This window comes from Oryx dammah, unplaced genomic scaffold, assembly GCF_014754425.2.
Source record: "Oryx dammah isolate SB20612 unplaced genomic scaffold, SCBI_Odam_1.1 HiC_scaffold_19, whole genome shotgun sequence".
NCBI lineage: Eukaryota > Metazoa > Chordata > Mammalia > Artiodactyla > Bovidae > Oryx > Oryx dammah.
The window spans coordinates 77,594,859-77,619,018 of record NW_024070203.1 but is presented as its reverse complement, the minus strand read 5'-3'; the positions used below and the strand labels follow the sequence as shown (position 1 = coordinate 77,619,018).

The 24,160-nt window shown below is 45.2% G+C and overlaps 1 protein-coding gene across 2 annotated transcripts in view; it reads right to left on the bottom strand.

The window, feature by feature from the left end:
• The window catches only part of NIPAL2 (NIPA like domain containing 2), an 85,554-nt gene extending 74,090 nt beyond the window's left edge, over positions 1 to 11,464 (bottom strand). For both annotated transcript variants that reach the window (XM_040261004.1, XM_040261005.1), the window contains exon 1: positions 11,219 to 11,464. In XM_040261004.1, the coding sequence (XP_040116938.1) occupies positions 11,219 to 11,353 (135 nt within the window). In that variant the 5' untranslated portion in view covers positions 11,354 to 11,464. The remainder of the gene's footprint in view (positions 1 to 11,218) is intronic.
• Positions 11,465 to 24,160: the final 12,696 nt, after the last annotated feature.

The following is a 24,160-nucleotide window of genomic DNA, read 5'->3' as shown; positions in this document are numbered from 1 at the left end:
CGTTGTGGCTGTGGCCGCTGCTTGTAAGAGGAGGTCCACTTGCAGCTTGTTCACAAAGAACCACTCGTTTCTCCACTGCTGTGGCTCAGGCAGTCACATCCAAAGGCACTTCACACTGTCTCCTCTTCTGCTTTGGCTCTCTTTACTTACAGTTATGTAACTGTACTACGCTAGTCCTGGAAGCACAACGGAAGCAGTCCATCAGATTGTATAAGCAAGGGCAGCTTCACACCAGTCCTTCAACTGTGATTTTCCAAGTATTTCTAATGCATTCTCATTCTCTGTCTATATCTTTCACACACACACACTGTACATTGTATAATGTATGCCTGCGTGTGTGCACTCTTTGCAACCCTAGGGACTGTAACTCTCCAGGCTCCTCTGTCCATGGGATTCTCCTGGCAAGAATACTGGAGTGGGTTGCCACGCCCCCCCTCCCTTTCTGCCCAGGGCTCAAACCTGTGCCTCTGTCTCCTGCATTGGCAGGCGGGTTCTTTATCACTAATACCACCTGGGAAGCCCCCATATAAAGTATGTGCTGTGCTACGCTTAGTTGCCCAGTCACGTCTGACTCTTAGTGACCCCACGGACTGCAGCCCACCAGGCTCCTCTGTCCACTGGGATTCTCCTGGCAAGAGTACTGCAGTGGGTTGCCATGCCCTCCTCCAGGGGATCTTTCTGACCCAGGAATCGAACTGGGGTCTCCCACATTGCAGGCAGATTCTTTACCAGCTGAGCTACCAGGGAAGCCCTGGATAATGGATATGTGATCTAATTGACGTATATCACACCCCATATATGGCTACAGTTTGAGGACAGAGTCCATGTTCCCGATTTCTCTGGCATCACTGCCCAACGCTCTTGAGAAGGGCTCTCTACTTGTGATTTTTACTGAGTGGAATGTTGGCTGCATTTGGGCCATCATGGTTGATTAGCTGATCAAACTTAGTGTGGGCTGTAATGATGGAACAGAGTATCACTGTCTCCCAAATAGCCCCGGAACAATCAGAGCCCTGCAAGTCCAGAGGTTGAAGAGGAAATAAAGACCTCCCAGAATTCACAGGACTGACCTCAACCTTGAATGACATTATTGGCAATGCTGACATGGCTTCTAGGACTCCATACAGCATTGCACTCACATACCACACCTATTTCACTTAAATCCACTAAACTTTTAGGAGGCTCCTACCTTCTAAAGAGGTGGTTGTTGACAGTAAAGACATCACTAAGCAGGTAGAGGTAAGACTGAGATGCTGCTTTTGCCAGCGGATACCCTCTGACTTTTCTGTCTGCAGAAAGACAAGAGGCTTTTCTAGAAGTCCCTCTTGAGGGAGAGAGCATGAGTGGGGGTGGTAAGTCTTGAATTTAGAGATAAGTCACAGCTTAGAGTTGACGCTAAGAAAAATATTTCAGAAACTGATCCTAAAACTAAGCTTTTAAGGAGATTACTGCTCTGGTTCACCCACAACAGCAAGTCAGGCTTCACTGGGGTGACTTTGCTGGGGCTGCTCCTCTGAGGCAGGATGTAGAAAGTGAAGGTCTCTGATGAGCTGGGCGGAGAGGTGGCTGCCCACGAAGATAGTGAACCAGAGGAGGAGGACTCCAGCCTACCCAGTGGTCACCGCTGTTAGGACCATGTAGTACTTCTCATCCTGGCTACAGGACCTGTCTTTCATCCAGCCCTTCCCAAGGGCTCATATTCTTTGGGCCTTGGCAACTGGTTCAGGAAAGGACATGAACCTAACCTCGTCCAGTCAGACTAAAGGCAATGGATTTTCATTGGTGGAGAAAGTCAAGCTTTCCTTCCTGAAAATGAAAAGGGAGGATGAAGGCTACAGGGGTGAGCCTGCAAAAAGTGGGATCAACAGCCCCAAGGAACAGAAGTGGAAGAAGAGAGGGAGAGCCTGTGATTGCCATGCGACTGCAGTCTGTGCATCAAGACTGGTGTGGACCCAGAGTTCTTCCGGCCTTCCACGTCATCCATACTGATTAATTTCCTCTATTATTTAAGCCAGTTAAAGTTAGGTTTCCTGGGACTCGCCAACCAAAGCCTCTTAACTTACAAAGCGTTCTTGGTCGGGAAGCCAAGTGCCAAAGCCAGAAGAGAGAACAGACCCCTGTTGCAAGCCACAGAGGTCAGGCGGGAGGCCCAAGTCACTGAAACCATTTGAGAGGTGCTGAGAAGGTGAGGCGGTGGCTTAGGGAACCACAGTGTTGAGGCTGCTGGCAGACCTTGGAACGACCCGCCAAGACCAGGGTGGGTCTCTGAAGGAGGCACGCCAGGATAAATACAATATTTGGTGAGGTGTGGACCTCATGACTAAACATAAGCTAGCCTGTGTTTACACAAGCCTGTGTTTACCCTGCGTCTCCTGACATGTGCCAAAGACGACAGAAGAACACACTGGGAGTGGCCATGGTCCAGGCCAAGTGACAAGATAAAGTAAATGCACAGGTGTGCACATGAGAACTAGGTGGAGGGGAAAGTGGTAAGCCTCTGGGCAATTAAGACTCCAGTGGACCAGGACAGAGTGATAAGAGCTCTGACTTTATGTAAAGTGCACTTCTCTTGGATGGAACAGAGAATCACATCCAAGAGAATGGGGCAGGTTATAAAAGGTCTAAACTGAGTGGAAGAATACTGGACCTTTAGAAAAAAAAAAAAAACAACAAAGCCAAAACAAATAAACAAAAACACCCCTAAAATAAACAGCATTTAAGTCTTAATGCTGACACAGCATGAGCTTCCCCAAGCTGGGGTGCTGGTCCTTAGTTGGTTAAACTACCGTCAGCATCTGGAGATGTCATCACACTTCTGACACCAAATCCTGTCAGCTGTTCCCAGGGCCACACATCCATCCTTCCCCAATCCAGAAGTCTGGAAAGAGGCAGAAGACATGGAGGGAATCCTTGCCTTAGTACACTTGCCTTAGATGACAAGTGTTTCAGCTAAGAAATTACTACAATCAAGAAGTGTTCTGTAATGTGACTATGTCTGGAGAGTGAAGGGGAGGCAAACATCAAATGGAGTGAGGAAGGCAGTGGAGGTAGAGAAATAGTTGGTTCTGGATTAAAGAAAAGAGAGTTGCATCAAATAACTGACAGAATTTATTATTTCCATTTGCAATGAGTTAAATGCTCAAAATTCTCCAAGCCAGGCTTCAACAGTACATGAACTGTGAACTTCCAGATGTTCAAGCTGGATTTAGAAAAGGTGGAGGAACCAGAGATCAAATTGCCAACATCCGTTGGATCACTGAAAAAGCAGGAGAGTTCCAGAAAAACACCTACTTCTGCTTTATTGACTACTCCAAAGCCTTTGACTGTGTGCATCACAACAAACTGTGGAAAATTCTTAAAGAGATGAGAAGACCAGACCACCTTACCTGCTTCCTGAGAAACCTGTATGCAGGTCAAGAAGCAACAGTTTGAACCAGACATAGAACCACAGATTGGTTCCAAATAGGGAAAGGAGTCCGTCAAGGCTGCATATTGTCACCCTGCTTATGTATCTTACATGCAAAGTACATCATGTGAAATGCTGGGCTGGATGAAGCACAAGCTGAAATTAAGATTGCTGGGAGAAATATCAATAACCTCAGATATGCAAGTGACACCACCCTTATGGCAGAAAGCAAAGAAGAACTAAAAAGCTTCCTGATGAAAGTGAAAGAGGAGAGTGAAAAAGTTGGCTTAAGACTCAACATTCAAAAAATGAAGATCATGGCATCTGGTCCCATCACTTTATGACAAACAGATGGGGAAACAATGAAAACAGTGAGAGACTTTATTTTGGGGGGCTCCAAAATCACTGCCGATGGTGACTGCAGTCATGAAATTAAAAGATGCTTGCTACTTGGAAGAAAAGCTATGACCAACCTAGACAGCATATTAAAAAGCAGAGACATTACTTTGCCAACAAAGGTCCATCTAGTCAAAGCTATGGTTTTTCCAGTAGTCACGTATGGATGTGAAAGTTGGACTATAAAGAAAGCTGAGCACCAAAGAATTGATGTTTTTGAACTGTGGTGTTGGAGAAGACTCTTGAGAGTCCCTTGGACTGCAAGGATATCCAACCAGTCCATCCTAAAGGAATCAGTCCTGAATATTCATTGAAAGGACTGATGCTGAAGCTGAAACTCCAATACTTTTGACACCTGATGCAAAGAACTGACTCTTTCCCTGATGCTGGGAAAGATTGAAGGCAGGAAGAGAAGGGGATGACAGAGGATAAGATGGTTGGATGGTGTCACTGACTCAATGGACATGAGTTTGAGTGAACTCCACAAGTTGGTAATGTACAGGGAAGCTTGGTGTGCTGCAGCCCATGGGGCTGCAAAGAGTCGGACACAACTGAGTGACTGAACTGACTGAAGTTCAATAATGACTAATCATTAGAAATATATATTTTATGATACTTCCTATAACATAGGTTGGCTTAATACTTCAAATAATAGCTAGTTTTAAAAAACAGTTTTGCAGATTACCTTTAATTGGTTGGGCCGGGTCTTAGTTGTCTTTGAGCTGTGGCATGTGAGATCTAGTTCCCTGATCAGGGATTGAACCTGGGCCTTGGGAGCAAGGAGTCTTAGCCACTGGAGTACCAGGGAAGTCCTTAGCTAGTGTTTATTCTGTGCTTTCTATGTGTCTGGCACTGCTAACTATTTGATATATATTATCTTATTTTATTCCTACATCAACCCTATAAGGTAGATAGTGTTATTAGTGTTATTGCTATTACCACTTTGATAGAGAAAGTCAAGATTTGGAGAAATTAAGAAAATTGCCAACACATCTAGTAAAGAGGCCAAGCTTTTTAAAACACCCTATCCTAGAACAAAAAGGATAGCTTAGGGGAAAGTCATCGTTTCCATAGTAAACACTCAAATGCCAATCTGAACAATCACCAACACTTTAAAAAGAAATTGTTTAAATAATTCTCCTAAGCAAACAAAATGAATACAGCATACCATTTCCCATGCTATCTGGGTAAAACATGCAAGTTGAACAGTCACAGCATTGATAATATTTAAAAAAATTTTTTAACTGTAGAATATAATAGATACAGGCAATTGCAAAGAAAATGATACAGATGAACAAATTACTAAAATGAATTATTATAAGGCAAACACTCTCATAACAGCATCCAGATAACGAAACAGAAACTGGGTGCCCACCCAAAGCCCTCCCTTTGCTTCATCCCATCACAGCCTCTTCGTACCCCAAGAAAACCCTGGTCTGACTTCATGGTGATCCTTTCCTTCCTTTTCCTTATGGTTTCACCACGGAAGTGTGCACCCTGAACACAGTGTAGGGAGGCTGTCTTTTCTGTCTAATACATCTTCTAGTTGTATTTTAATCAGCAAGGAGAATCTCTATCCTTGCTCTCCCCTTTTTTTCCCCTGTAAAAGTGATTTGCGAAGAAATTGAGCCACATAAACCTGTAAACTGGTGAAGTTTCCCACAGCCTGAACTTAGCTGATTGCATGAATGCAACTTTATAACTAGTTAGTAGGAATCGGCCTCCCTGGTGGCTCAGTGGTAGAGAATTCGCCTGCAATGCAGGAGAAGCAGAAGATACAGGTTCAGTCCCTGGGTTGGGAAAATCCTCTGGAGGAGGAAATGGCAACCTACTTCAGCATTCTTGCCTGGAAAATCCTGTGGGCAGAGGAACCTGGTGGGCTACAGCCTGTGGGGTCACAAAGAGTGGCAATGACAGGTAGATTTAAATGCAAACATGTGGTGTGACAAATTCACGATAGCATTAAGAATCTGTTGCTCAATTAAGGACCATGGGATGACTATGATGATGATAATGGTTACAAAAGCTTTGATACAGTTGCTTTGAGGTAATTGATTTATTCCTTCCTCCTTTCTGCTGCCTTATATTGTACATACATCTTGAAGAAAACCTGGTAAAGGGGAAATGCCACATTGGCTATATAAGGAAGGTTAAAAAAACAAAGGTCAGTAAGTATCAACAAAATTTAAAAAGAGGCTTTTCTTGGGAAGGAAATGGAAAGGACCAGTAACCTCCACCTCGCCCTTTGGTTATTTATAAGTTTTGACACTTTTCTGTCTCTAAGAGGCAATCAGATGCAGTGACCAGCAGAAAAGAGATAAACGGTAGCAAAGCAAAATCAATAAAAGGGCACTATAAAACCCAATGTGATTTTTCTTTAGTCCAGCGAGACAAGCCATATTCATTTTCCCTTACCACATTCTTTTCAAGCTTTAGTTTCTAAGCAATGGCCTTCAGGCATGGAATAAAAATAGCTCTGCAGTTAAACCTACTTGCTGTAAGATCTGGGGGCAACTGATTTAACACAAATTTCCTTACATGAACAGTGAGGATAATATGTATCTTACAAGGTTGTTGGGGGGCTCGAATGAGATAATAGCTATAAAGTGTCACATAGCAAATGCATAACAAATGTCAGTCTCTTCCATTCCCCTCTTCCCTGCCAAGATGTATCAATTTTCCTTTAAATATGTTGACTTTAAAAATTCAAGCCATTGAAAACCAAAAGTTCAAACAAAGGACATTAAAAAATCTGAATTCTTCATTTCACCCTATGCAGAAGAAACCTTTCTGACAGTATCTTTGCGAATTTAGATATTTAGCAATGTGCATAAACTTAAAGAAACAGCCACGAAACCCCTCCTTTAGAGTATTTCCCATGTTCATCCTTTCCTGTCCATTCCCTCTACAGCCTTGCTGGATTGGCACTTATTTATTCAACCAGATAACATGAAAAAGACTGTGGGTTTTTCATTCTAAGCATAAGTTTACCAGCAAGGAAAACTGAAGCCCAGTGTGACTTGCCTACATGCACTGAGCTAGTTGACAGCAGAAACTAGACAACAGCCTCTGACACTTGTTGCAAATTAAATGCTTACAAGGGTCAGTAGGTAAAAGAGAAGACAGCAGGGGGGTGGAGCCCAAGTGGGGAGCACAGATGTTCTGAGCTGTGAACTCCCCCTCACAGTTATCATGTGGGGAAGAGGGCCAACTCGCTAGCACTTCTGATGTTTAAAAAGATCATGGAAATTTGAAACCTTACATACTCATTTTTTAAATGTTGGCAATGTATTAAACATTTTTAAACCTCTGTGCAGTTTGACACAAGACACATCTACAGGCTGGATTCGGTCCACAGTTGGCCTGTTTGAGGCTCCTTCATACTGCTAACCCCAATTCAAATGCCTTTCATTTGCTTTGGGAGAAGGAAATGGCAACCCACTCCAGTATTCTTGCCTGGAGAATCCCAGGGACAGAAGAGCCTGATGGGCTGCCATCTATGGGATCGCACAGAGTCAGACACGTCTGAAGCGACTTAGCAGCAGCAGCAGCAGCATTTGCTTTGATTGATTCACTCTCTGTTCACAAAAAAAAAACGTTCAATGGCTCCCCACTGTCTACCAGTTAGAGTCCAAACATCTTAACCCGTTGTCCTTCAAGGCAACTCACGTCGATATCTAAGATCTGAAACTGTACTCACACTTTCCAGTCACTGTCAGTTTTCCACTGCAACCAGAATGGCCACTGACTTCTACTCTACGCACAAAAACGTTCAGAAGGCCACCTGTCCAGACCATGTGGGCTGCTCCTTGGTCTCCAGACTTTCTCCTTTCTTGCAGTGCCTTCCATTTGTGCACTCTCATTAATGAAACTCTGTCTTTAAGTGTCCAGCTCAAATAGCACCTCTCTGGAAAACATCCCTGATGGCCCCTGCTAAAAGCCACCTTGTTCTGAATTCCCAAAGGACTTTCTATCCCTCACATGACACTTAAAACATACTGCCTTGCTTTAGAGTTACCTACATAGCTCGTTTCCCCAAGCATCTAATAACAAGAAGGAAGGAAGAGTTTGCGTCTAGACTATGTTGAATATTCCACAGTGCTTTGTACAAAGTGGGGAGTTCAATAATCATCTTAGAAGCATTATCTTTTTATACTGAAAACTTGTGGATCAAACATGAAGAAAATACCTTTGCAGAACTTAATTGCATTTATACTTGTATAGGCAGATGCCTAAGTGATGCAGATTGGACAAAAGCCTTGCTTCCCTGATTCCCTAGAACACTTTCCCCACTGAACTCCCACTTAGTACTTGTTTGGGGATTTCTTCCTCTAAAACCACTCACATCTTTGCCTTAGATGTCACTGATTCTAAGAAGGCACTGTTAAATATTCATCTGTCACCTGAAATGTGTTTCAGGGAAGTTGCTCTTTTTCTGTAAGGTGGTGCAGATGGTACAGATGGTGACTGCAGCCATGAAATTAAAAGACACTTACTTCTTGGAAGAAAAGTTATGACCAACCTAGATAGCATATTCAAAAGCAGAGACATTACTTTGCCGACTAAGGTCCGTCTAGTCAAGGCTATGGTTTTTCCTGTGGTCTTTTGAACTGTGGTGTTAGAGAAGACTCTTGAGAGTCCCTTGGACTGCAAGGAGATCCAACAGTCCATTCTGAAGGAGATCAGCCCTGGGATTTCCTTGGAAGGAATGATGCTAAAGCTGAAGCTCCAGTATTTTGGCCACCTCATGCGAAGAGTTGACTCACTGGAAAAGACTGATGCTGGGAGGGACTGGGGGCAGGAGGAGAAGGGGATGACCGAGGATGAGATGGCTGGATGGCATCACAGACTCGATGGACATGAGTCTGAGTGAACTCCGGGAGTTGGTGATGGACAGGGAGGCCAGGCGTGCTGCGATTCATGGGGTCGGAAAGAGTCGGACACGACTGAGCGACTGAACTGAACTGAAGGTTAATTTATCAGATCTGATGGTTATCTCTTGAAAAAACACAGAGAGCTGAGCTATCACCGAACAGACACTGTCCAAATATTTCAGTAGTGATAAAATTTATTAAACTCTGGCTATCCAGCAATCAGGGCTTCCCTGGTGGCTTACTCAGTAAAGAATCTGCCAGCAATGCAGGAGTACTGCTTGCAACGCAGGAGACCAGAGTTCAATTCCTGGGTTGGGAAGATCCCCGGGAGAAGGAAATGGCAACCCAGTCTAGTACTCTTGTCTGGGAAATCCCGTGGAGGGAGGAGCTTGGTGGGCTATAGTCCATGGGGTCGCCAGAGTCGGACATGACTTAGCCACTAAACCACCACCCAGTAATCATGGTTAACTTTGAGTGTGGAAGTCCTAAACTTATATCCCTTGTTTTGTTTTCTTGAAGCCACTCCCGTTTGCAGCTATCTATAATCAGTTAGGGCTTCCCTCCTGGCTCAGATAGTAAAGAATCCACCCGCAATGTGGGAGACCTGGGTTCAGTCCCTGGGTTGGGAAGATCCCCTGAAGGAGGGCATGGCAACCCACTCCAGTATTCTTGCCTGGAGAATCCCCAAGGACAGAGGAGCTTGGTGGCTACAGTCCATGGGGTAACAAAGAGTTGGACACGACTGAGAGAAAGCACAGGACATCATCAGTTAATGTCCAAAAAGAAAAGAAAAATTAGATTCCATTTTATTTCTACTGGTCTGCTCAGCACAAGCGGCCCTCAATAAAATGTTTGCTGAATGAATTTTTAAAAATCAAGTTTTACTTTTGCTTAAAAACAAATGCAATCAATGAAAAGTTAAAATACCACAATCTTATAAGATAGTTTAAATCTGTATAATAATGGGGAAAGTTGATACAGTCTTACCTCAAACTAGCTATGGTTTGGGTGTCAGCTGAGTAGTTTCGATTAGCATATTCCTGATACACTCTTTCTAACCTGTACAAACCTATACTGTCAAAGGCAAGTTAAGCCTTGCAAACATAAAGTTAAGTTTTCACATTTACGTCACATAATAAACTATGTTTGGTGTCAGAGAGCCAAGACAATCTTGAATTCCAGGAAGCATTAAAGAAAACTAATGTCTACAGAGGTTTCCGCTCTGCAAACAATGTTTTCTCCTGTTTTGGATGCTGCCATCTCAGGTCACATTTACTAACTCTTTAATTCCTTTACCAAAAAGACAAAAAATCAGTCAACTTTTATTGGGACTGTTTCTAGCATTAGCATATTATAATATGCTTTATAACATAAGCTAGCATAAGCATAGTATAACAGATATGCTCAAAGAACTTCCCATGAAAAGCAGTCTTTGTAACTCTTCTTGGTAGAAGGAAGGAGAAATGGAATCTAATAGGCTCAGTGTCCTCTCATTTTTCCTGTTTTAGTATGTTTTGTGGTAAAACACACTCACAGTGACATTCTCTCCTCTGTTGAAAACTAATAAGGTGGTTTTCTGTCTTTATATAAGTAAATTATCTTCTGAGCTAAATTTTTGAAAACAAAATTCTAACATTTCAGAAACTAACATTCAAAACACTTGGCAAGCATAAAGGCTTCCAGGTGTTTGATTATTGGTTAAAGCCCCTGATTTAGACCAACAACAGATATTTTATAATTACACTGTTGTAAAATTAAAAGACCTATTGATTTGTTAAAGTACAAGAACAAAGTAACATATTATGAAAACAGAAGGGAGCCTGGAATCCACCATATCAAGATCACTTGCTCGTTTTTTGAAAGGATATAAAAGTGGCTAGAGGAAGGGCTTTTTTCCCCCCTCCTGCTCTTAAACCAAGCCTGAAATAAATGGGCAGCTCCAATCCCCTTTGATCTTGTTAAATGTGTGTTTCCAGCGTACATGGGCGTTGTTGAGGCTGACGACGTTTTCCCACAGGGCCGGTGAGCAAGCAGAGAGTCTGGCAACTGCAACCTGAGAATGTCAGTGTTCCTTGTGCGGAAATGGAAGGAGCTGAGCTAACACACTGGGGACACACACACACAGTCACACTCAGAGCATCTGCACAGAGGTGCTATCTGGTGGCCTTGAACCAGTTCTCTGATTCTGAGAATACAGTGTCACTCATGTTTTTAACTGTAAAATGATCCTGGGGGCGAATACGGGTGGAGGAGGTTTGCCCCCACACGCCTTAGAGTCCATCTGGGAGAAGAGGGCGGATTCAGGCTGGAGAGGCGGGATGTCTGGGGACACAGAGGCCCAGAACCGCCGGCCTGTGTGACCCACTCCCGGGGGCGGCTGCCCAGGGCTTCCCCGCTCTCCCGAACGCCGGGCAGTGAGGTCCACGTGTGGAAACTGCGTGTCAGCTCCGCCCACGTGGGCAGCCTGGTGTCCTCGGGACCGTCCGGCCGGAGGGCGGCCCCAACCCGGCCCCCACCGGGCGGCGGGGCGGCCGGCCCTTACCTGGTTCCGGCGGTACCACGCGCCCGACAGAGAGCCATTGCCGGCGCCCCGCGCCCCGTACGAGAAGTTCCGAGCCAGCTCGTCCAGGACGGCCGAGGCGGCGGCCCCGGGGTCCCCCGGCGCCGGCGCCGCCATGAGCACTCGCTGCCCGCTGCCCGCTCGCCGGGGCTCGGGCTCCGGCCGCCTCCCGGCCCGGCCGCACCCGCCAGACGCCGCGAAGGAGGCGCGCCCTGCGGAGGCCGCGCCCGGGCCGCGCCGGAGCCACTTCCTGCTCGGTGTCCCGGCAAAGCGGGCGCGCCGGTGCCACCTGGTTCCCGCCCCCGCGCGGCGCCAGGTGCCCCGGGGGCCTTCCCGCGCTGCGGCCTCCCGGGGCGGCTCGGCTCGGCCCGCAGCTCCGCGTGGCCCGGCCTGGGCACGCAGATGCCTCACGACGGGCCCCTCTCTGCGCGCGGGGTCGGGATGCGCTCAAGGCCAAAGCGCTTCCAACCCCAGGGGCGCCGAGTCAACACTTAAAACTAAAGTGAACCGGAGTGAAAGGAGACATTCAATTCAGTTCAGTCGCTCAGTCGTGTCCGACTCTTTGCGACCCCACGGACTGCAGCGCGCCAGGCCTCCCTGTCCATCACCAACTCCCGGAGTTTATTCAAACTCATGTCCATTGAGTCGGTGATGCCATCCAGCCATCTGATCCTCTGTCATCCCCTTCTCCTCCTGCCTTCAATCTTTCCTAGCATCTGGGTCTTTTCCAATGAGTCAGTTCTTCCCATCAGGTGGTCAAAGTATTGGAGTTTCAGCTTCAGCATCAGTCCTTCCAGTGGATATTCACGACTGATTTCCTCTAGGATTGACTGGTTGATCTCCTTGCTATCCAAGGGACTCTCAAGAATCTTCTCCAACACCACAGTTCAAAAACATCAATTCTTTGGCGCTCAGCTTTCTTTATAGTCCAACTCTCACATCCATTCATGACTCCTGGAAAAACCATAACTCTGACTAGACAGACCTTTGTTGGCAAACCCAAAGCAGCCACCTTCTTCGGTAGCTGGCAATCCAGCTCTCTATCTCAGATGCAGTGTTTCTCACTTATGTTTTTAAAACTGTTTACATATGGAAAATTCAGGAGTTCCCAGCAAATGTTATAAGCAACAGGAGAATAAAGATCAGAGAGATTACTTCTCAGGGCCAACACTTGACAGAACCTTATCAAATTTCCTAGAAAGAAAGAAGGACTCTCCAGTGGTAGCTGGAGAACCTCGGTGTGTATCTGGGACTGGATGGGCTTCCCTCTGATGGAACCAGAAGGACTTGCTGGAAAGTTGCCAGCCATTGGGTGTAACAATTTAGGTTGGGAGATAATTTGTAACGGGGACTTCCCTGGTGGCCCAGACGCTAAAGCGTCTGTCTACTATGCGGGAGACCTGGGTTCGATCCCTGGGTTGGGAAGTTCCCTGGAGAAGGAAAAGGCAACCCACTCCAGTACTCTTGCCTAGAAAATCCCATGGACGGAGGAACCTGGTGTCCATGGGGTCGCAAAGAGTCGGCCATGACTGAGCGACTTCACTATCACTAAGGAACTCTAACCAGGTGTTCTGGTTTTATCTGTATTCAAATAATACTGCGTTACTACACGTGATGTTAGGTCCCTCTGGCCTTGGGAACTCCATGATTCTCTATTGTTGCCCTGGAACTTATGATTCTTTCATTGGCACAATGCCAAGTCTTCTTGTATAAGGTGCTTTGACTGCCCTGACTTCATGAAAGATAGACCTACAAGAAGAGAGAATTGCTGCTTAGCAGGGAACTAGGAGAAAGTTTTCAATGTTCGTTAGGGAAATGTGCAAATGAGAGAATAAAATGAGAAAAAAAAATAATTTCAGATAGAAGAAAAACAGGACATCTCTGAAGTTGTAGTTTCCTGCTTCAACACTCAAAATATTCGGTGACCAGTTAATATGGTAGCTAACTATTTCCAGTTTCGAGGCTTATTTATTTCCAATAAGTATCTGAAGGGAACAGTGTCTATTTTTAATATTTCCTATAACATTATATTACTCTGTACCAGTGACTTTACTAATGTTCTTTTTGGTTGAGATGGTTTGGGGTACAAGTAACAGAATATCCAGGTAAAAATGGCTTAAGCAATGACCATCTGTTATCTCCAGCGGGAGGGTGGCTCTGTGCGGTTCTATCACATTGTCACCTCCATCTTTCTGCTCTGCCATCCCTGAGGTATTGGCCTTGTTCCTATTCGTGGTGGCAGCTCCAGACACTGCATGCAAACATGATCACATTTAGAAAAGAAGTGGGGCTTTTCTCCTTAGGCATCTTTTCACTGGACAGGAAAGCTTTTCCAGAATCCCCCCAGCTGCCTCTCCCTCTCCAGTCCCATTAGTCAGGACTGGATCACATGCCAGGGAGGCTGGGAAAGTGACTGGTAGGCAGTTCCAGGCTTGGGAGTGGAGGTGAGCCCCTCTGGTGAGGAAGAAGCGGGATGGGGTGGGAGGGCATGACTAGCAGAGCTTGGCACAACCATTCTATAGTGTATTCTATCAGCCAGATTGTAACTAGTCATAGGGTCTGTAACAAGCAAACTAATAAATGGATCGGGTTACTTTCCTAACCTGCCCACTGCCACAATAAAGTTCACACTTCTTCAGTCTATCAGTAGGAGACCCTTTATGATCTGGCCCCCATTCTCCGCTACATTTAGCTCATTCTCACTTAATTTTTGAAATAAAGAACCATTTTCAGTTTCTTGGAATTTTCTTTTAAACCTTTACTTTTGGAGGATGATGGCACTTGGTGCAGAGTATGTGTGATGTACTTGCCCTGTGATGTGCTCTGCTCTAGATGCCAAGATGTCCCTGCAGTTGCTCTGACTGGGGGTGGTTGAAACAAAGGATTCGTGACCAGCGCTCCTTCCCACACAGTTCACAAGGAGGCAGCAGGAATGCCGTGTGAGCTATTTTGGTCCCAGGAGTGTAGGCAGCACCGGAGGCTGTTCCGGGCATTGTGATGGCCTGTGCCTCTTGCAGGGTTTCTTCGGGGGCTGTTTTGTTCACTTTACAAGATGCCAAAAGCCTTTGATCAACCTCCTGTCCTCAGCGCTTGAACGGTGGAGGTCTGCCTTATTCAGTTCAAAGGATTCTATTCTGGACCCACATCATTTGAAGCTGGACTTCACTGTGAACTTGGAGAGCAGGGTTACATTTTGCCCACCTTGCCTAGGATCACTTGCTTATAGCCTCTACAAAATTGTTTGGTTTTTTTAATTCACCTTTAGCATGAGTCAGTCAATGATAGTTTCACTAATGATGAATGTCTAAGGGGATAAGGTAGATATGAGGGTAAAGATTAATTTGGGTATCTTACATCATATACAAATGCCAACCTCAGAGTAAATAATGAGAAAGGTAAATCTCTCAATTCTTTTGGACTAACCAGATGATCTATCTCTACAGCTGACAGTATGAACAGTCTTTAAAATGCAAATGCTAAAGGCAGATGGTCAGGTTCATATTCTTATTCCACCGCTGTGTTTACTGTGTGACAGTGATCAGGTTGCTTAATTTCTCTATGTCTTACATTCATCATCCATGAAAGGAAGTTAAGAGTACTGAAGCATAGTACTCAGTAAGGAACTTCCCTGGTGGTCCAGTGGTTAAGCTCTCAATGCAAGGGGCCGGGTTCAACCCCTGGTCAGGCAACTAGATCCTGCATGCCACAACTAAGACCCAGCGGAGCCAAATAAATAAATATATGCCACTCCTGAGCATCTATCCAGTGAAAAGCATGGTCTGAAAGGACACAGGCACCCCAGGGTTCATTGCAGCGCTGCTTACAGTAGCCAAGACAAGGAAGCAACCTAAATGTCCATTGACAGAAGAGTGGATAAGACTTAGAGAACTAACTTATGGTTACTGAGGGAAGGCGGAGGGAAGGGATAGTTAGGGAGTTTGGGATGGACATGTACACACCACTATGTTTAAAATAGACAGCTGACAGGCAACAGGGGCCTACTGTATAGCACGTAGACTTCTGCTCAATGTTATGTGGTAGCCTGGAGGGGAGAGGAGTTTGGGGGCAAATGCATACATGTGTATGTGTGACTGTGTCGCTTTTCTGTGCACTTGAAACTATCACAACATTGTTAACCAGCTATACTCCAATATAAAATAAAAAGTTTAAATGAAAAACAAAAACAAACAGTAAAATCAAACCCCCAAGAAATCTTATAAAAAAGAAAGAAAGGACTCTAAGTGCTGGTGTTTGCTATTACCTTGGTGGCGGTTTGATCGCTAAGTCGTGTCTGACTCTTGTGACTCCATGGACTGTAACCTACAGGGCTCCTCTGTCCATGGGAGTCTCCAGGCAAGAATACCGGAGTGGGTTGCCATTTCCTTCTTCAGGGGATCTTCCCGACCCAGGAATCGAACCAAGGTCTCCTGCATTGCAGGGAGATTCTTTACTGACTGAGCTACAAGGGAAGCCCTACTATTACCTTGGGTACTACTATTACCTTAGGATGGGGAAGTATTCCTTAGACAAAGAGACAAAAATGCAAACCGCAGAGGAAAAAATTGATGCATACCATTAAAATAAAATTAAGAACTTTTATGCATCAGTAGACCATAAAGTATAAAAAGATAAGTCACAAACTAAGAACGTTTATTTGTTGCACATGTGATTGACAAATGATTCACATCCAGAAAATATAAATAACAGGTAAATAACAACAAAAGTCAGGCAGTCTCGTGGAAAAATGGGCAAAAAATATAAATAGGCATTTTTCATGAGAAAATACAAATGACTCATAAACACATAAAATGCTTCCATCTCATCAATAATCAGGAAAAGTCAAGTTAAAATCCCAGTAAGAACCATTCTGTATCTGCTGGTTTGGCAAAAGAAAAAAAAAATTTTTTTAATTTACAAATTGTCTCAGTACATTTGGGAACACTACTGATTGTGTAGCTTATAAACAACAGGAATTTATTGCTCTTAGTTTTGGAGACTGGAAGTCCAAGGTCAAGTAGCCAGCAAGGTCATAATCAGGGAGGCCTTCTTGCTGGTTTATGGCCAGCACCTTTCTGCTGTGCCCTCATATGGTGAATTGAAAGAGGCCAGGGATCCCTCTGGAGCCTTTTCTGGAGGCTTTTTACCAGGCATTAATCCCATTCATGAGGGTTCCCCTCGTAAAGCCTCACCTGCTAATACCAGCCCCTTTTGGGGGGGGTGGATTTTAAATAAGAATTCTGGAAGGATGGAAGCATTTAGACCAAATGCTGGTGAAGATACAGAGCATCAGAAACTCCTATTCATTGCTGATGCTATTGGATGTTGTTTGGTAAAGATGAAGGTGCACATATAAATTTCACTCTTATAAATATACCCTAGAGAAACTTCTGTGTGTGGATAGCAGAAATGTACAAGGATAACAGGACTCTTTGTAATAACAAGCAAGCAAACAAACCTGGAAGCAGCTCAAGTGTCTATCAACAGAATTAGTGGGCAAATGAACTCTGATACATGTATATGATGAAATACAATACATTGAGTACATCCATATGCAGGAAAGTTTGAAGAAAAGTGAGGGAATGAAAAAATTTGGATAGTGGTTCAAGGGTATTGGTAATGTTCTATTTCTTAAACTGGGCACGGGCATTCATTGTATTAAAGATATACAAATGTATGTGTAATATGATATAACTTTCTATGTATGTTTTTATGTTTCTATGTACATTTTATAAGTAATTCAGGAAAGCACACAGTTTTGTGGTCAAAGTTTCCAAAAGTTCAGGGTCCTTAGACCTGGATTTAAGTTCAGTCTTCTGCTCTTCATCAGTTACATGGTTTTGGACAAATTCTCTGGGATTCAGTTTCTTCATTCATAAAGCAAAAATAATAACATTTATCTCAAAGACTGTTGCAAAAATTCAGTGGTAGGTAATGTTGGTGAAAAACATCTTTTAGTTCAGTTCGGTTCACCAAACATTTTGTGCAGGAGCCAAGGACACAAGGATGAATTAAGCGTGGGCCCTGACCCTGGGGCTTGCACTATAGTGAGCAGATAGGCAGGTAAGCTGGTAAACTTGAATTAACCTCTGCCTGGAGCTAGGAAAGAGCAAAGAAGATGTACTCAGTTTAGGTTGGAGAGGCAGGTGTAAGCCTGAGATGGCTTCCTAGAGGGGGATGATGTCTGTTGGAATCCCAAAGGACGAGTTAGCCAAATGAATGAGAGAGGTAGGGGGTGAGCAGGGCAGGAACAGCATAAGCAAAGGCCAGAGGCAAGAAACAGCATAGTTCGTACTTCTTCACATTAGTTTCAGGTGGGATGAGGTGTACCCTAAAATAAAGATAGAGTGACTGGCAGAGCCAGGAGATTCAGAATTTCACATGTTGGTTTATTGAAGTTGGACTTGATTCTTAATGGAAGCCATGGAGTAACTTTAGATAAGAGAGCTGCAGGACAAGATTGGTGCTGTAAAAAATGCTCTGCTGGAAGGACAGGTGGAAAATGCCAGAGATAAAGAGACAAGTGAGAAGACTGCAATGGCTCAAGTGAGGATATATAGAGAGGCTGGAGAGAAGCAGAGAGAGTTTAAGAAAAGTTTAGACATAAAAACCAGAGCAACCTGTTTATGGGGCAGAGGAGGAAGGCAGAAAGAAGAGCCTAGCCTGGGTGCTGGGTGCCAAGCCAGCACCATTGCTGATGCAAACTGGAAGGAAGAGCTGATTTTGGAGGAAAAGGGATGAGTTCGATTTAAGTCAGAAACACCGAATTTGAGGTGCTTGTGGGGCATTCATGCAGAAAAGGGTGTACAGAGTTATCCCAAGATACAAGGTGAGATTAGGGCCAGGGAGACAGATTTGGGACTCACCAGCTTGCAGGTGAATGAGACTGACCAGGAGAGCACATGGCCTCCACTTTTTAGGGTAGGGCTCAGCACTGTTTGTCTGTAAAGGGCCAGGTAGTAACTGTTTTAGGTTTTGTGGACTCTATGGCCACCATCATAACTATTTACTTCTGATATTATAGTGTGAAAGCAGCCACGGACAATACATAAGTGAGTGCACGGGGATGTGTTGCAAGAAAGCTATTCACAGAAACAGTTGGCCGGCCAGATTTGGCCCATGAACTGTAGTTTGCTGATCCTTGTTCTAGAGAGACAAGAGCTGAGTACAGAACACAAGGCCCAGAAGGACCCCTTGAGAGGGAAGGGACTATATTTTCCAGGCCTCTTGGCATGTGAATGATAGAATCCCAATTCAAAGGGAAATTCAATAGCTCATAACTAATATCTGGGAAGCGGGAGATGGAGTCAGACCACTGGGTCGAGGAACTTGCTTTTTTGGGTATGCGTTTCATCTTCAAATCTGCTTCACATGAGGAGGGCAGGGCCACAGTAGCTCCCACTGTCCCTCTTTAGAGCCTGGCTTCAGAGAGGTAAAGGTAATGCCACAGATTGACTATTGTTCTCGGTTCTTCATGTCCCTACACTCAGAGATATTTGTATGACACAACACCTGCAATTCCTCCCACAAGAGGTATCTTCCCAGTGATTGTGGATGTGGCCACATGACTTGCTTTGAGTGTGGACAGTCACAGTGTGACTGTTCTGGCCAAGGCTTGAAGAAACGTCACATGTTTCTGCTTGCTCGGTGCCCTGTCCTGAGAAGAGTTGTCCCAAGTAGCCACTGTTCCAGAGAGAATAAAGAAAGCTGTGAAACATACCTGAAGGCAACCTTTGCCACATCTGACTGTGGACTATTGGCAAGAAAATAAATACTGGGTGTCACAGGCCACTGAGATTTTGAGAGTGTTTGTTACGTAACAAAAGTGATTGGTTGAAGGTATTCCCAACCAGCTTCATTAGCAAATCCTGGCGAAAAACTGATTGGCCTGATTTGTGACACGTGCCCCATCTCTGAACCAATCAGTGAGGACAGAGAGATTTGGTATTATGATTGGCTCACCTAGGTCACATGCCCACTCGCCATGGAAACTCGGGCAGAGGAGAGTAACAAAAATGCGGGTATGTGAGTAATTCCATCAGCAGCAAAGAGAACACCAAGTGAACAAACAAAATGTGTTTCTTGGTTTTGGCAACGTGCACTTGTGCGTCCTCAGCTGCTCAGTCATGTCCAGCTCTTTGTGGCGTCATCGACTGTAACCCACCAGGCTCCTCTGTCCATGGGATTCTCCAGGCAAGAATACTGGAGTGGGGTGCCATTTCCTCCTCCAGGGGAATGTTCCTGACCCAGGGATTGAACCTGCATCTCCTGCGTCTCCTGCGGAGGAGGAGAGTGGCTAGCGGAGTCTTTGGTTTTGGCAATAACAACCAGTAAAAGTCATTGGTGATATTTGCTTGAGCAGTTTCAATTGAGTATCGGATGACAACCAGATTATGGCTCACAATAATGTTTCAGTCAACTCCAATCCACTATAGGAATGCTGGTTGTAACCAAAAAGGACCTTCAACAGGAGCAGATTAGGAGTCTGTTAAGGGAGAGCCAGGAGTTTTATTTCATTGTGCATCACTTGGAAGCCACAGGAGGCTTAGGACAGGGACCATCCACACGCTACAAGACATGGTTCTCAAGGTGTGAGAGGTCTCTCGAGGGTGGAATCAGGCGGAAAGGTGGAGGCCCTGTCCCGGCATGACCCTCAGGGCCTGTGGGCAGAACCAGACGTGAAGACAGGATCCAAGCAACAGGAAATTTAAAACAGCAGAGTTTAGTGAGAGATCACGAGGAGGTGGGAGAGGCCAAGGGAGGGGAGAGCTGATAAGAGTCTCTGGTCCCAGGCCTGGAGAAACAGGAACACAGCCAGCCTTGTAACACAAGTATCCAACTGATGGAATGTTCATCCAGTGCCCACCCCTTCGGAGGAGTCTGACTTTTTCTTGACTTCTTTTAAGACCTCTTTCCCGGCCCTGCCCCATGCCCTGTCCTCCATATGCTCCCTGTCCCTCCTGCTTTCACTGATGTTGGACTCTGTACAACTTCCCAAGACTGTGTCCCCTCGGGGCTGGTCCCCGGCATCTCTCCCTCTGTCTCATCATAAATGGTAGCATCTCAGGTCCCATTCCTTTGCTCTCCACTTTCATCTGGGGATGAATCCCTGCCAAAATATTAAAGTAACAGCTCTTCTTCTTTTGTGCTTATTTGATTTCTAAATAGAGTCCTGGTAATGTCATGTCTTCTTTTGTGCTTATTTGATTTCTAAATAGAGTCCTGGTAATGTGATGTCTTCATCCAAAAGAGTATTTCTGTCAAGGGAGTAAGAATTGGGGCTGTTGGAGGTGGGGCAGGCAGAATTTTCCTTCAAATCGTGCTGCAAGAAGAGCTGATTTTTCAGTTCAAGTTTGAAAACAGGATAAGAACAGCCCCCCAGCTTGGCAGTCAGCATGATTCCCTCCTCTTCTACTGATGGGATGAGGCCCACCTACATGAGGGAGGGCAATCTGCTCTTCTCAGTTTACTGAATCAAATGCTAATCTCACCCAGAGACACTCAAAGGAATGCTCGACCAAATGCCTGCTTATCCTGTGGCCCAAATTGACACATGAACTTAGATACTGTAGCAGGCTCCACAAGAAAGGGAATAAGAGAGACAGTCCTGTTTGCTTTTAAAACTGATAAAATGGCCTGCCGGCAGTGACAAATGTGGCAGGCAGAAGTTTCCCAGACAGAAATTTGATTATTTCTACCATTTTCCTTTGGCCTGGAGTTTGACCTCGGTAGTAATCTGATTTGTTGGCCATTCTACCTGGATAGAATCTCTTTTCTGTCTTTGTCCTCCCGCCTCCTCCTCCAGCAATGTTATCATCATTGTATGGGCCTTGTCATCAACATCCAAGGCTTCTTGAATGCCTGCTGCTTACAGGGCTCTGTGCTAGGAAGAAATTTGGAATTCACAGGGCAAACTAGATCTGTCCCTTGTTTTGAGTGGCTAAATGCCAGTTTAGGAGCCAGAACACGTACATAAAAAGTACAAATCAAGTGTGAACTGGATAACTAAGTGCAACATGCAGGAGGACATTCGTCTTAGACTGGAGGAGGCCATGGCAACCCACTCTAGTCTTCTTGCTTGGAGAATCCCATGGACAGAGGAGCCTGGTGGGCTACAGTCCACAGGGTCGCAGAGTCGGCCACAGCTGAAGCGACTGAGCATGCGTAGGTTCATCTTAGATTCCAGAAAAAGGAGTGCTTAGGCTGACCATGGTCTGGAATAGCTTCAAGGTCATGATCTTTGGGCAGGGCCTGAGGGAAGAGTGTGACCAAAACGGGTGTTGGGAAGGAGAAAGACTGTGTCAGGAATATGGAACACTGGATGCAAGTGGAGAGTGCAGGTGTGGGCGGGGACCGACAGGGCGCCAGGGAACAGCCTGACGCCTGGGGTGCAGCCTCCAGGAACAGCTTTAGCCCCAGCTTGCTCATTAAAATCTTTTGACTGTGTGTGAAGTTTTCCAGGATCAGCACAGGGTGTCGGCTGCATCTCCCGAGGGCGTCTCCTCCTGAACACACCTTCTGAAACCTGCCCAGCAGGTCAAGCATTGAGACTGCTCCATGGAGTGATACACACACCCTCTGCAAAGCCCTTCTCCTGGATTTGCACATGATTAAAAGAAAGAAAAGCAATGAAAGCAAAAGCCTCGACTTGTTTTCCCCGGTGCAGTTGTGCTGGTTTTATACTGTCAGTCCGGTGCTCCTGGGCCCGCATCACTGTCGGTTCTTAGTGAGTGCTTGGGGGATGGGCCAGAAACTGTGTGAGCCAGGAGACAGGGCAAACTGTGCCTCCTGCAGCCAATGAGGCAGCCCCCGAATCTCCCCCAGGCCTTCCTCGGTCCTCAGGAGGCAGTGTGGTTTGCAGAGAGTCATCTTCTCTGAGAAGCCACACAAGCTCCAGTTCTGCTCTGCCAGGAATCAACTGCACGACCTTGGGCAAGTCATTTGACTTCCCTCAGCCTCATTTCTCATCTGTGAAATCAGAGGTTTGGACTAGGTGATCGTGCCGAATGTTTTCAACTCTGAAGGATGAGTCCAGGAGAATTTTATCTTCTTGGATTATAACAAACAGCTTTTTTTTTTTTTTTCCTCCCCTGTCTACTTAGGGGAAGAGAGAGCCACTTGAGAAGGGACTAATCCATCTCCCTGAGATGTCTTGGGATGTCTGACAGTCTCCAATCAAAGAGGGTTGGCTGTTACCTACCAGCCACACTTAATATCTTTTATGGGTATTTTAGAGAGATGGAATATTTAGAGAACTTTAAATAAAGGAGAACTAAGATTCAAGAATGCTATAATTGAGTAGCTCTGTGATCTTGGACAAGTTACTTCACTTTTCTGAGATTCAGTTTCCCTTTTTGTGGTGGTGCTGCCTGCCAATGCAAGAGATGTAAAAGACGCAGGTTTGATCCCTGGGTCAGGGAGATCCCCTGGAGGAGGGCATGGCAACCCACTCCAGTATTCTTGCCTGGAGAATCCCATGGACAGAGGAGCCTGGTGGATGACAGTCCATGGGGTCGCAAAGAGTCAGACATGACTGAAGCAACTTAGCACACGATAGGAAAAATACGAACAATAAGAACCACACTCCTTAGGGATATTGTGAGGGTTAAATATGTAAGCTAGGTCCTAAGGACAGTACCTGCACATTGTGAATCTCCACAGACTGAAGCCACAAGGGTCCCTGTCACTTGTCTGTTTGTGAGGAAGAGGTGTGATGTACAGTGGTTAAAAGTGGGGCACCCAAGCAGGTGGATCTGAGTTTCACTCTGGGCTTTGTCTTTTTTGTGTGGCCTTGGGTGAGTTTTTTCTTTCCCCAAGCCTCAGTTTCTTCCTCTTTATGGGAATAATAATAGTTCCTGCTGTGTAGGATTATTCATGAAGATTCAGGGAGACAAGGCATCAAAAGTGTTTGGCCCACTTACAGAGTAAACATTCAATAATTTAATCACAATAACAAATAAAAATAGTAATAATAAATGTCGTGATCCCTCCGCCACTGGCTCTCCTCCAGGGATGGCAGTAGGGGAAGGAAAATCTCCTGAGTGGGCAGAGGGCCGAATCATGTGGCCGGATAGTACGTTTCATGAGTGTAGGGCCGTATCCATCTGGTTTATTCTGAAGCTCCAATGCCTACACAGTATGCTCGCATGTGGCAATCACTGGAAAGAAAGCCTTTTCTTATGGTGGAACCAACACAAACATGCTCATACATCATCCTACTTTTACAAGACATGGCTTAGCTGCCAAGCTTTCAGGTCTATTCTATCTGCTGCCTTAATGGCTTCACCCAGGAGGATGTTCAGAGATGTCAAGATCTCCTCTTAAGTCTAGACCAGCACTGTCCCAAAGAACTATAAGGCAAGACACACATGGGAATTTTAAAAATCTTAGTAGCTATGAAAAAAGTAAAAAGGAACAGGTGAAATTAATTTTAATAACACTTTATTTAGCCCACTATATCCAACAGTATTGAGGGCAGAAGGAGAAGAAGAGGGCATCAGAGGATGAGATGGCTGCACGGCATCACTGATGCAATGGACATGAACTTGGGCAAACTTCGGGAGATGGTGAAAGACAGAGAGGCCTGGCATGCTGCAGTCCATGGGGTCACAAAGAGTCAGACAAGACTGGGTGGCTGAACATCAACAACAACATACAAAATATTATCATTTCAACACAGAGTCAACATGGAAATGTTAATTAAATATTTAATTTCTTCGTAACGTGCTTGAAATCTGGTCTGGATTTTACACTTGCACATCTCAGTTCAGACAGCACAGTTCAAGGCACAAAAGCCACATATGTTTAATGAATGGCTGCTGTATTGGAAGGCATACCTCCAGATTAAGCCTGATGAAGCCTAGCCTTCCACCATCCATTCCATTCCTCAGTTCTACGTCCTGTTTGAGAACCCAGGTCTTTCCCAGG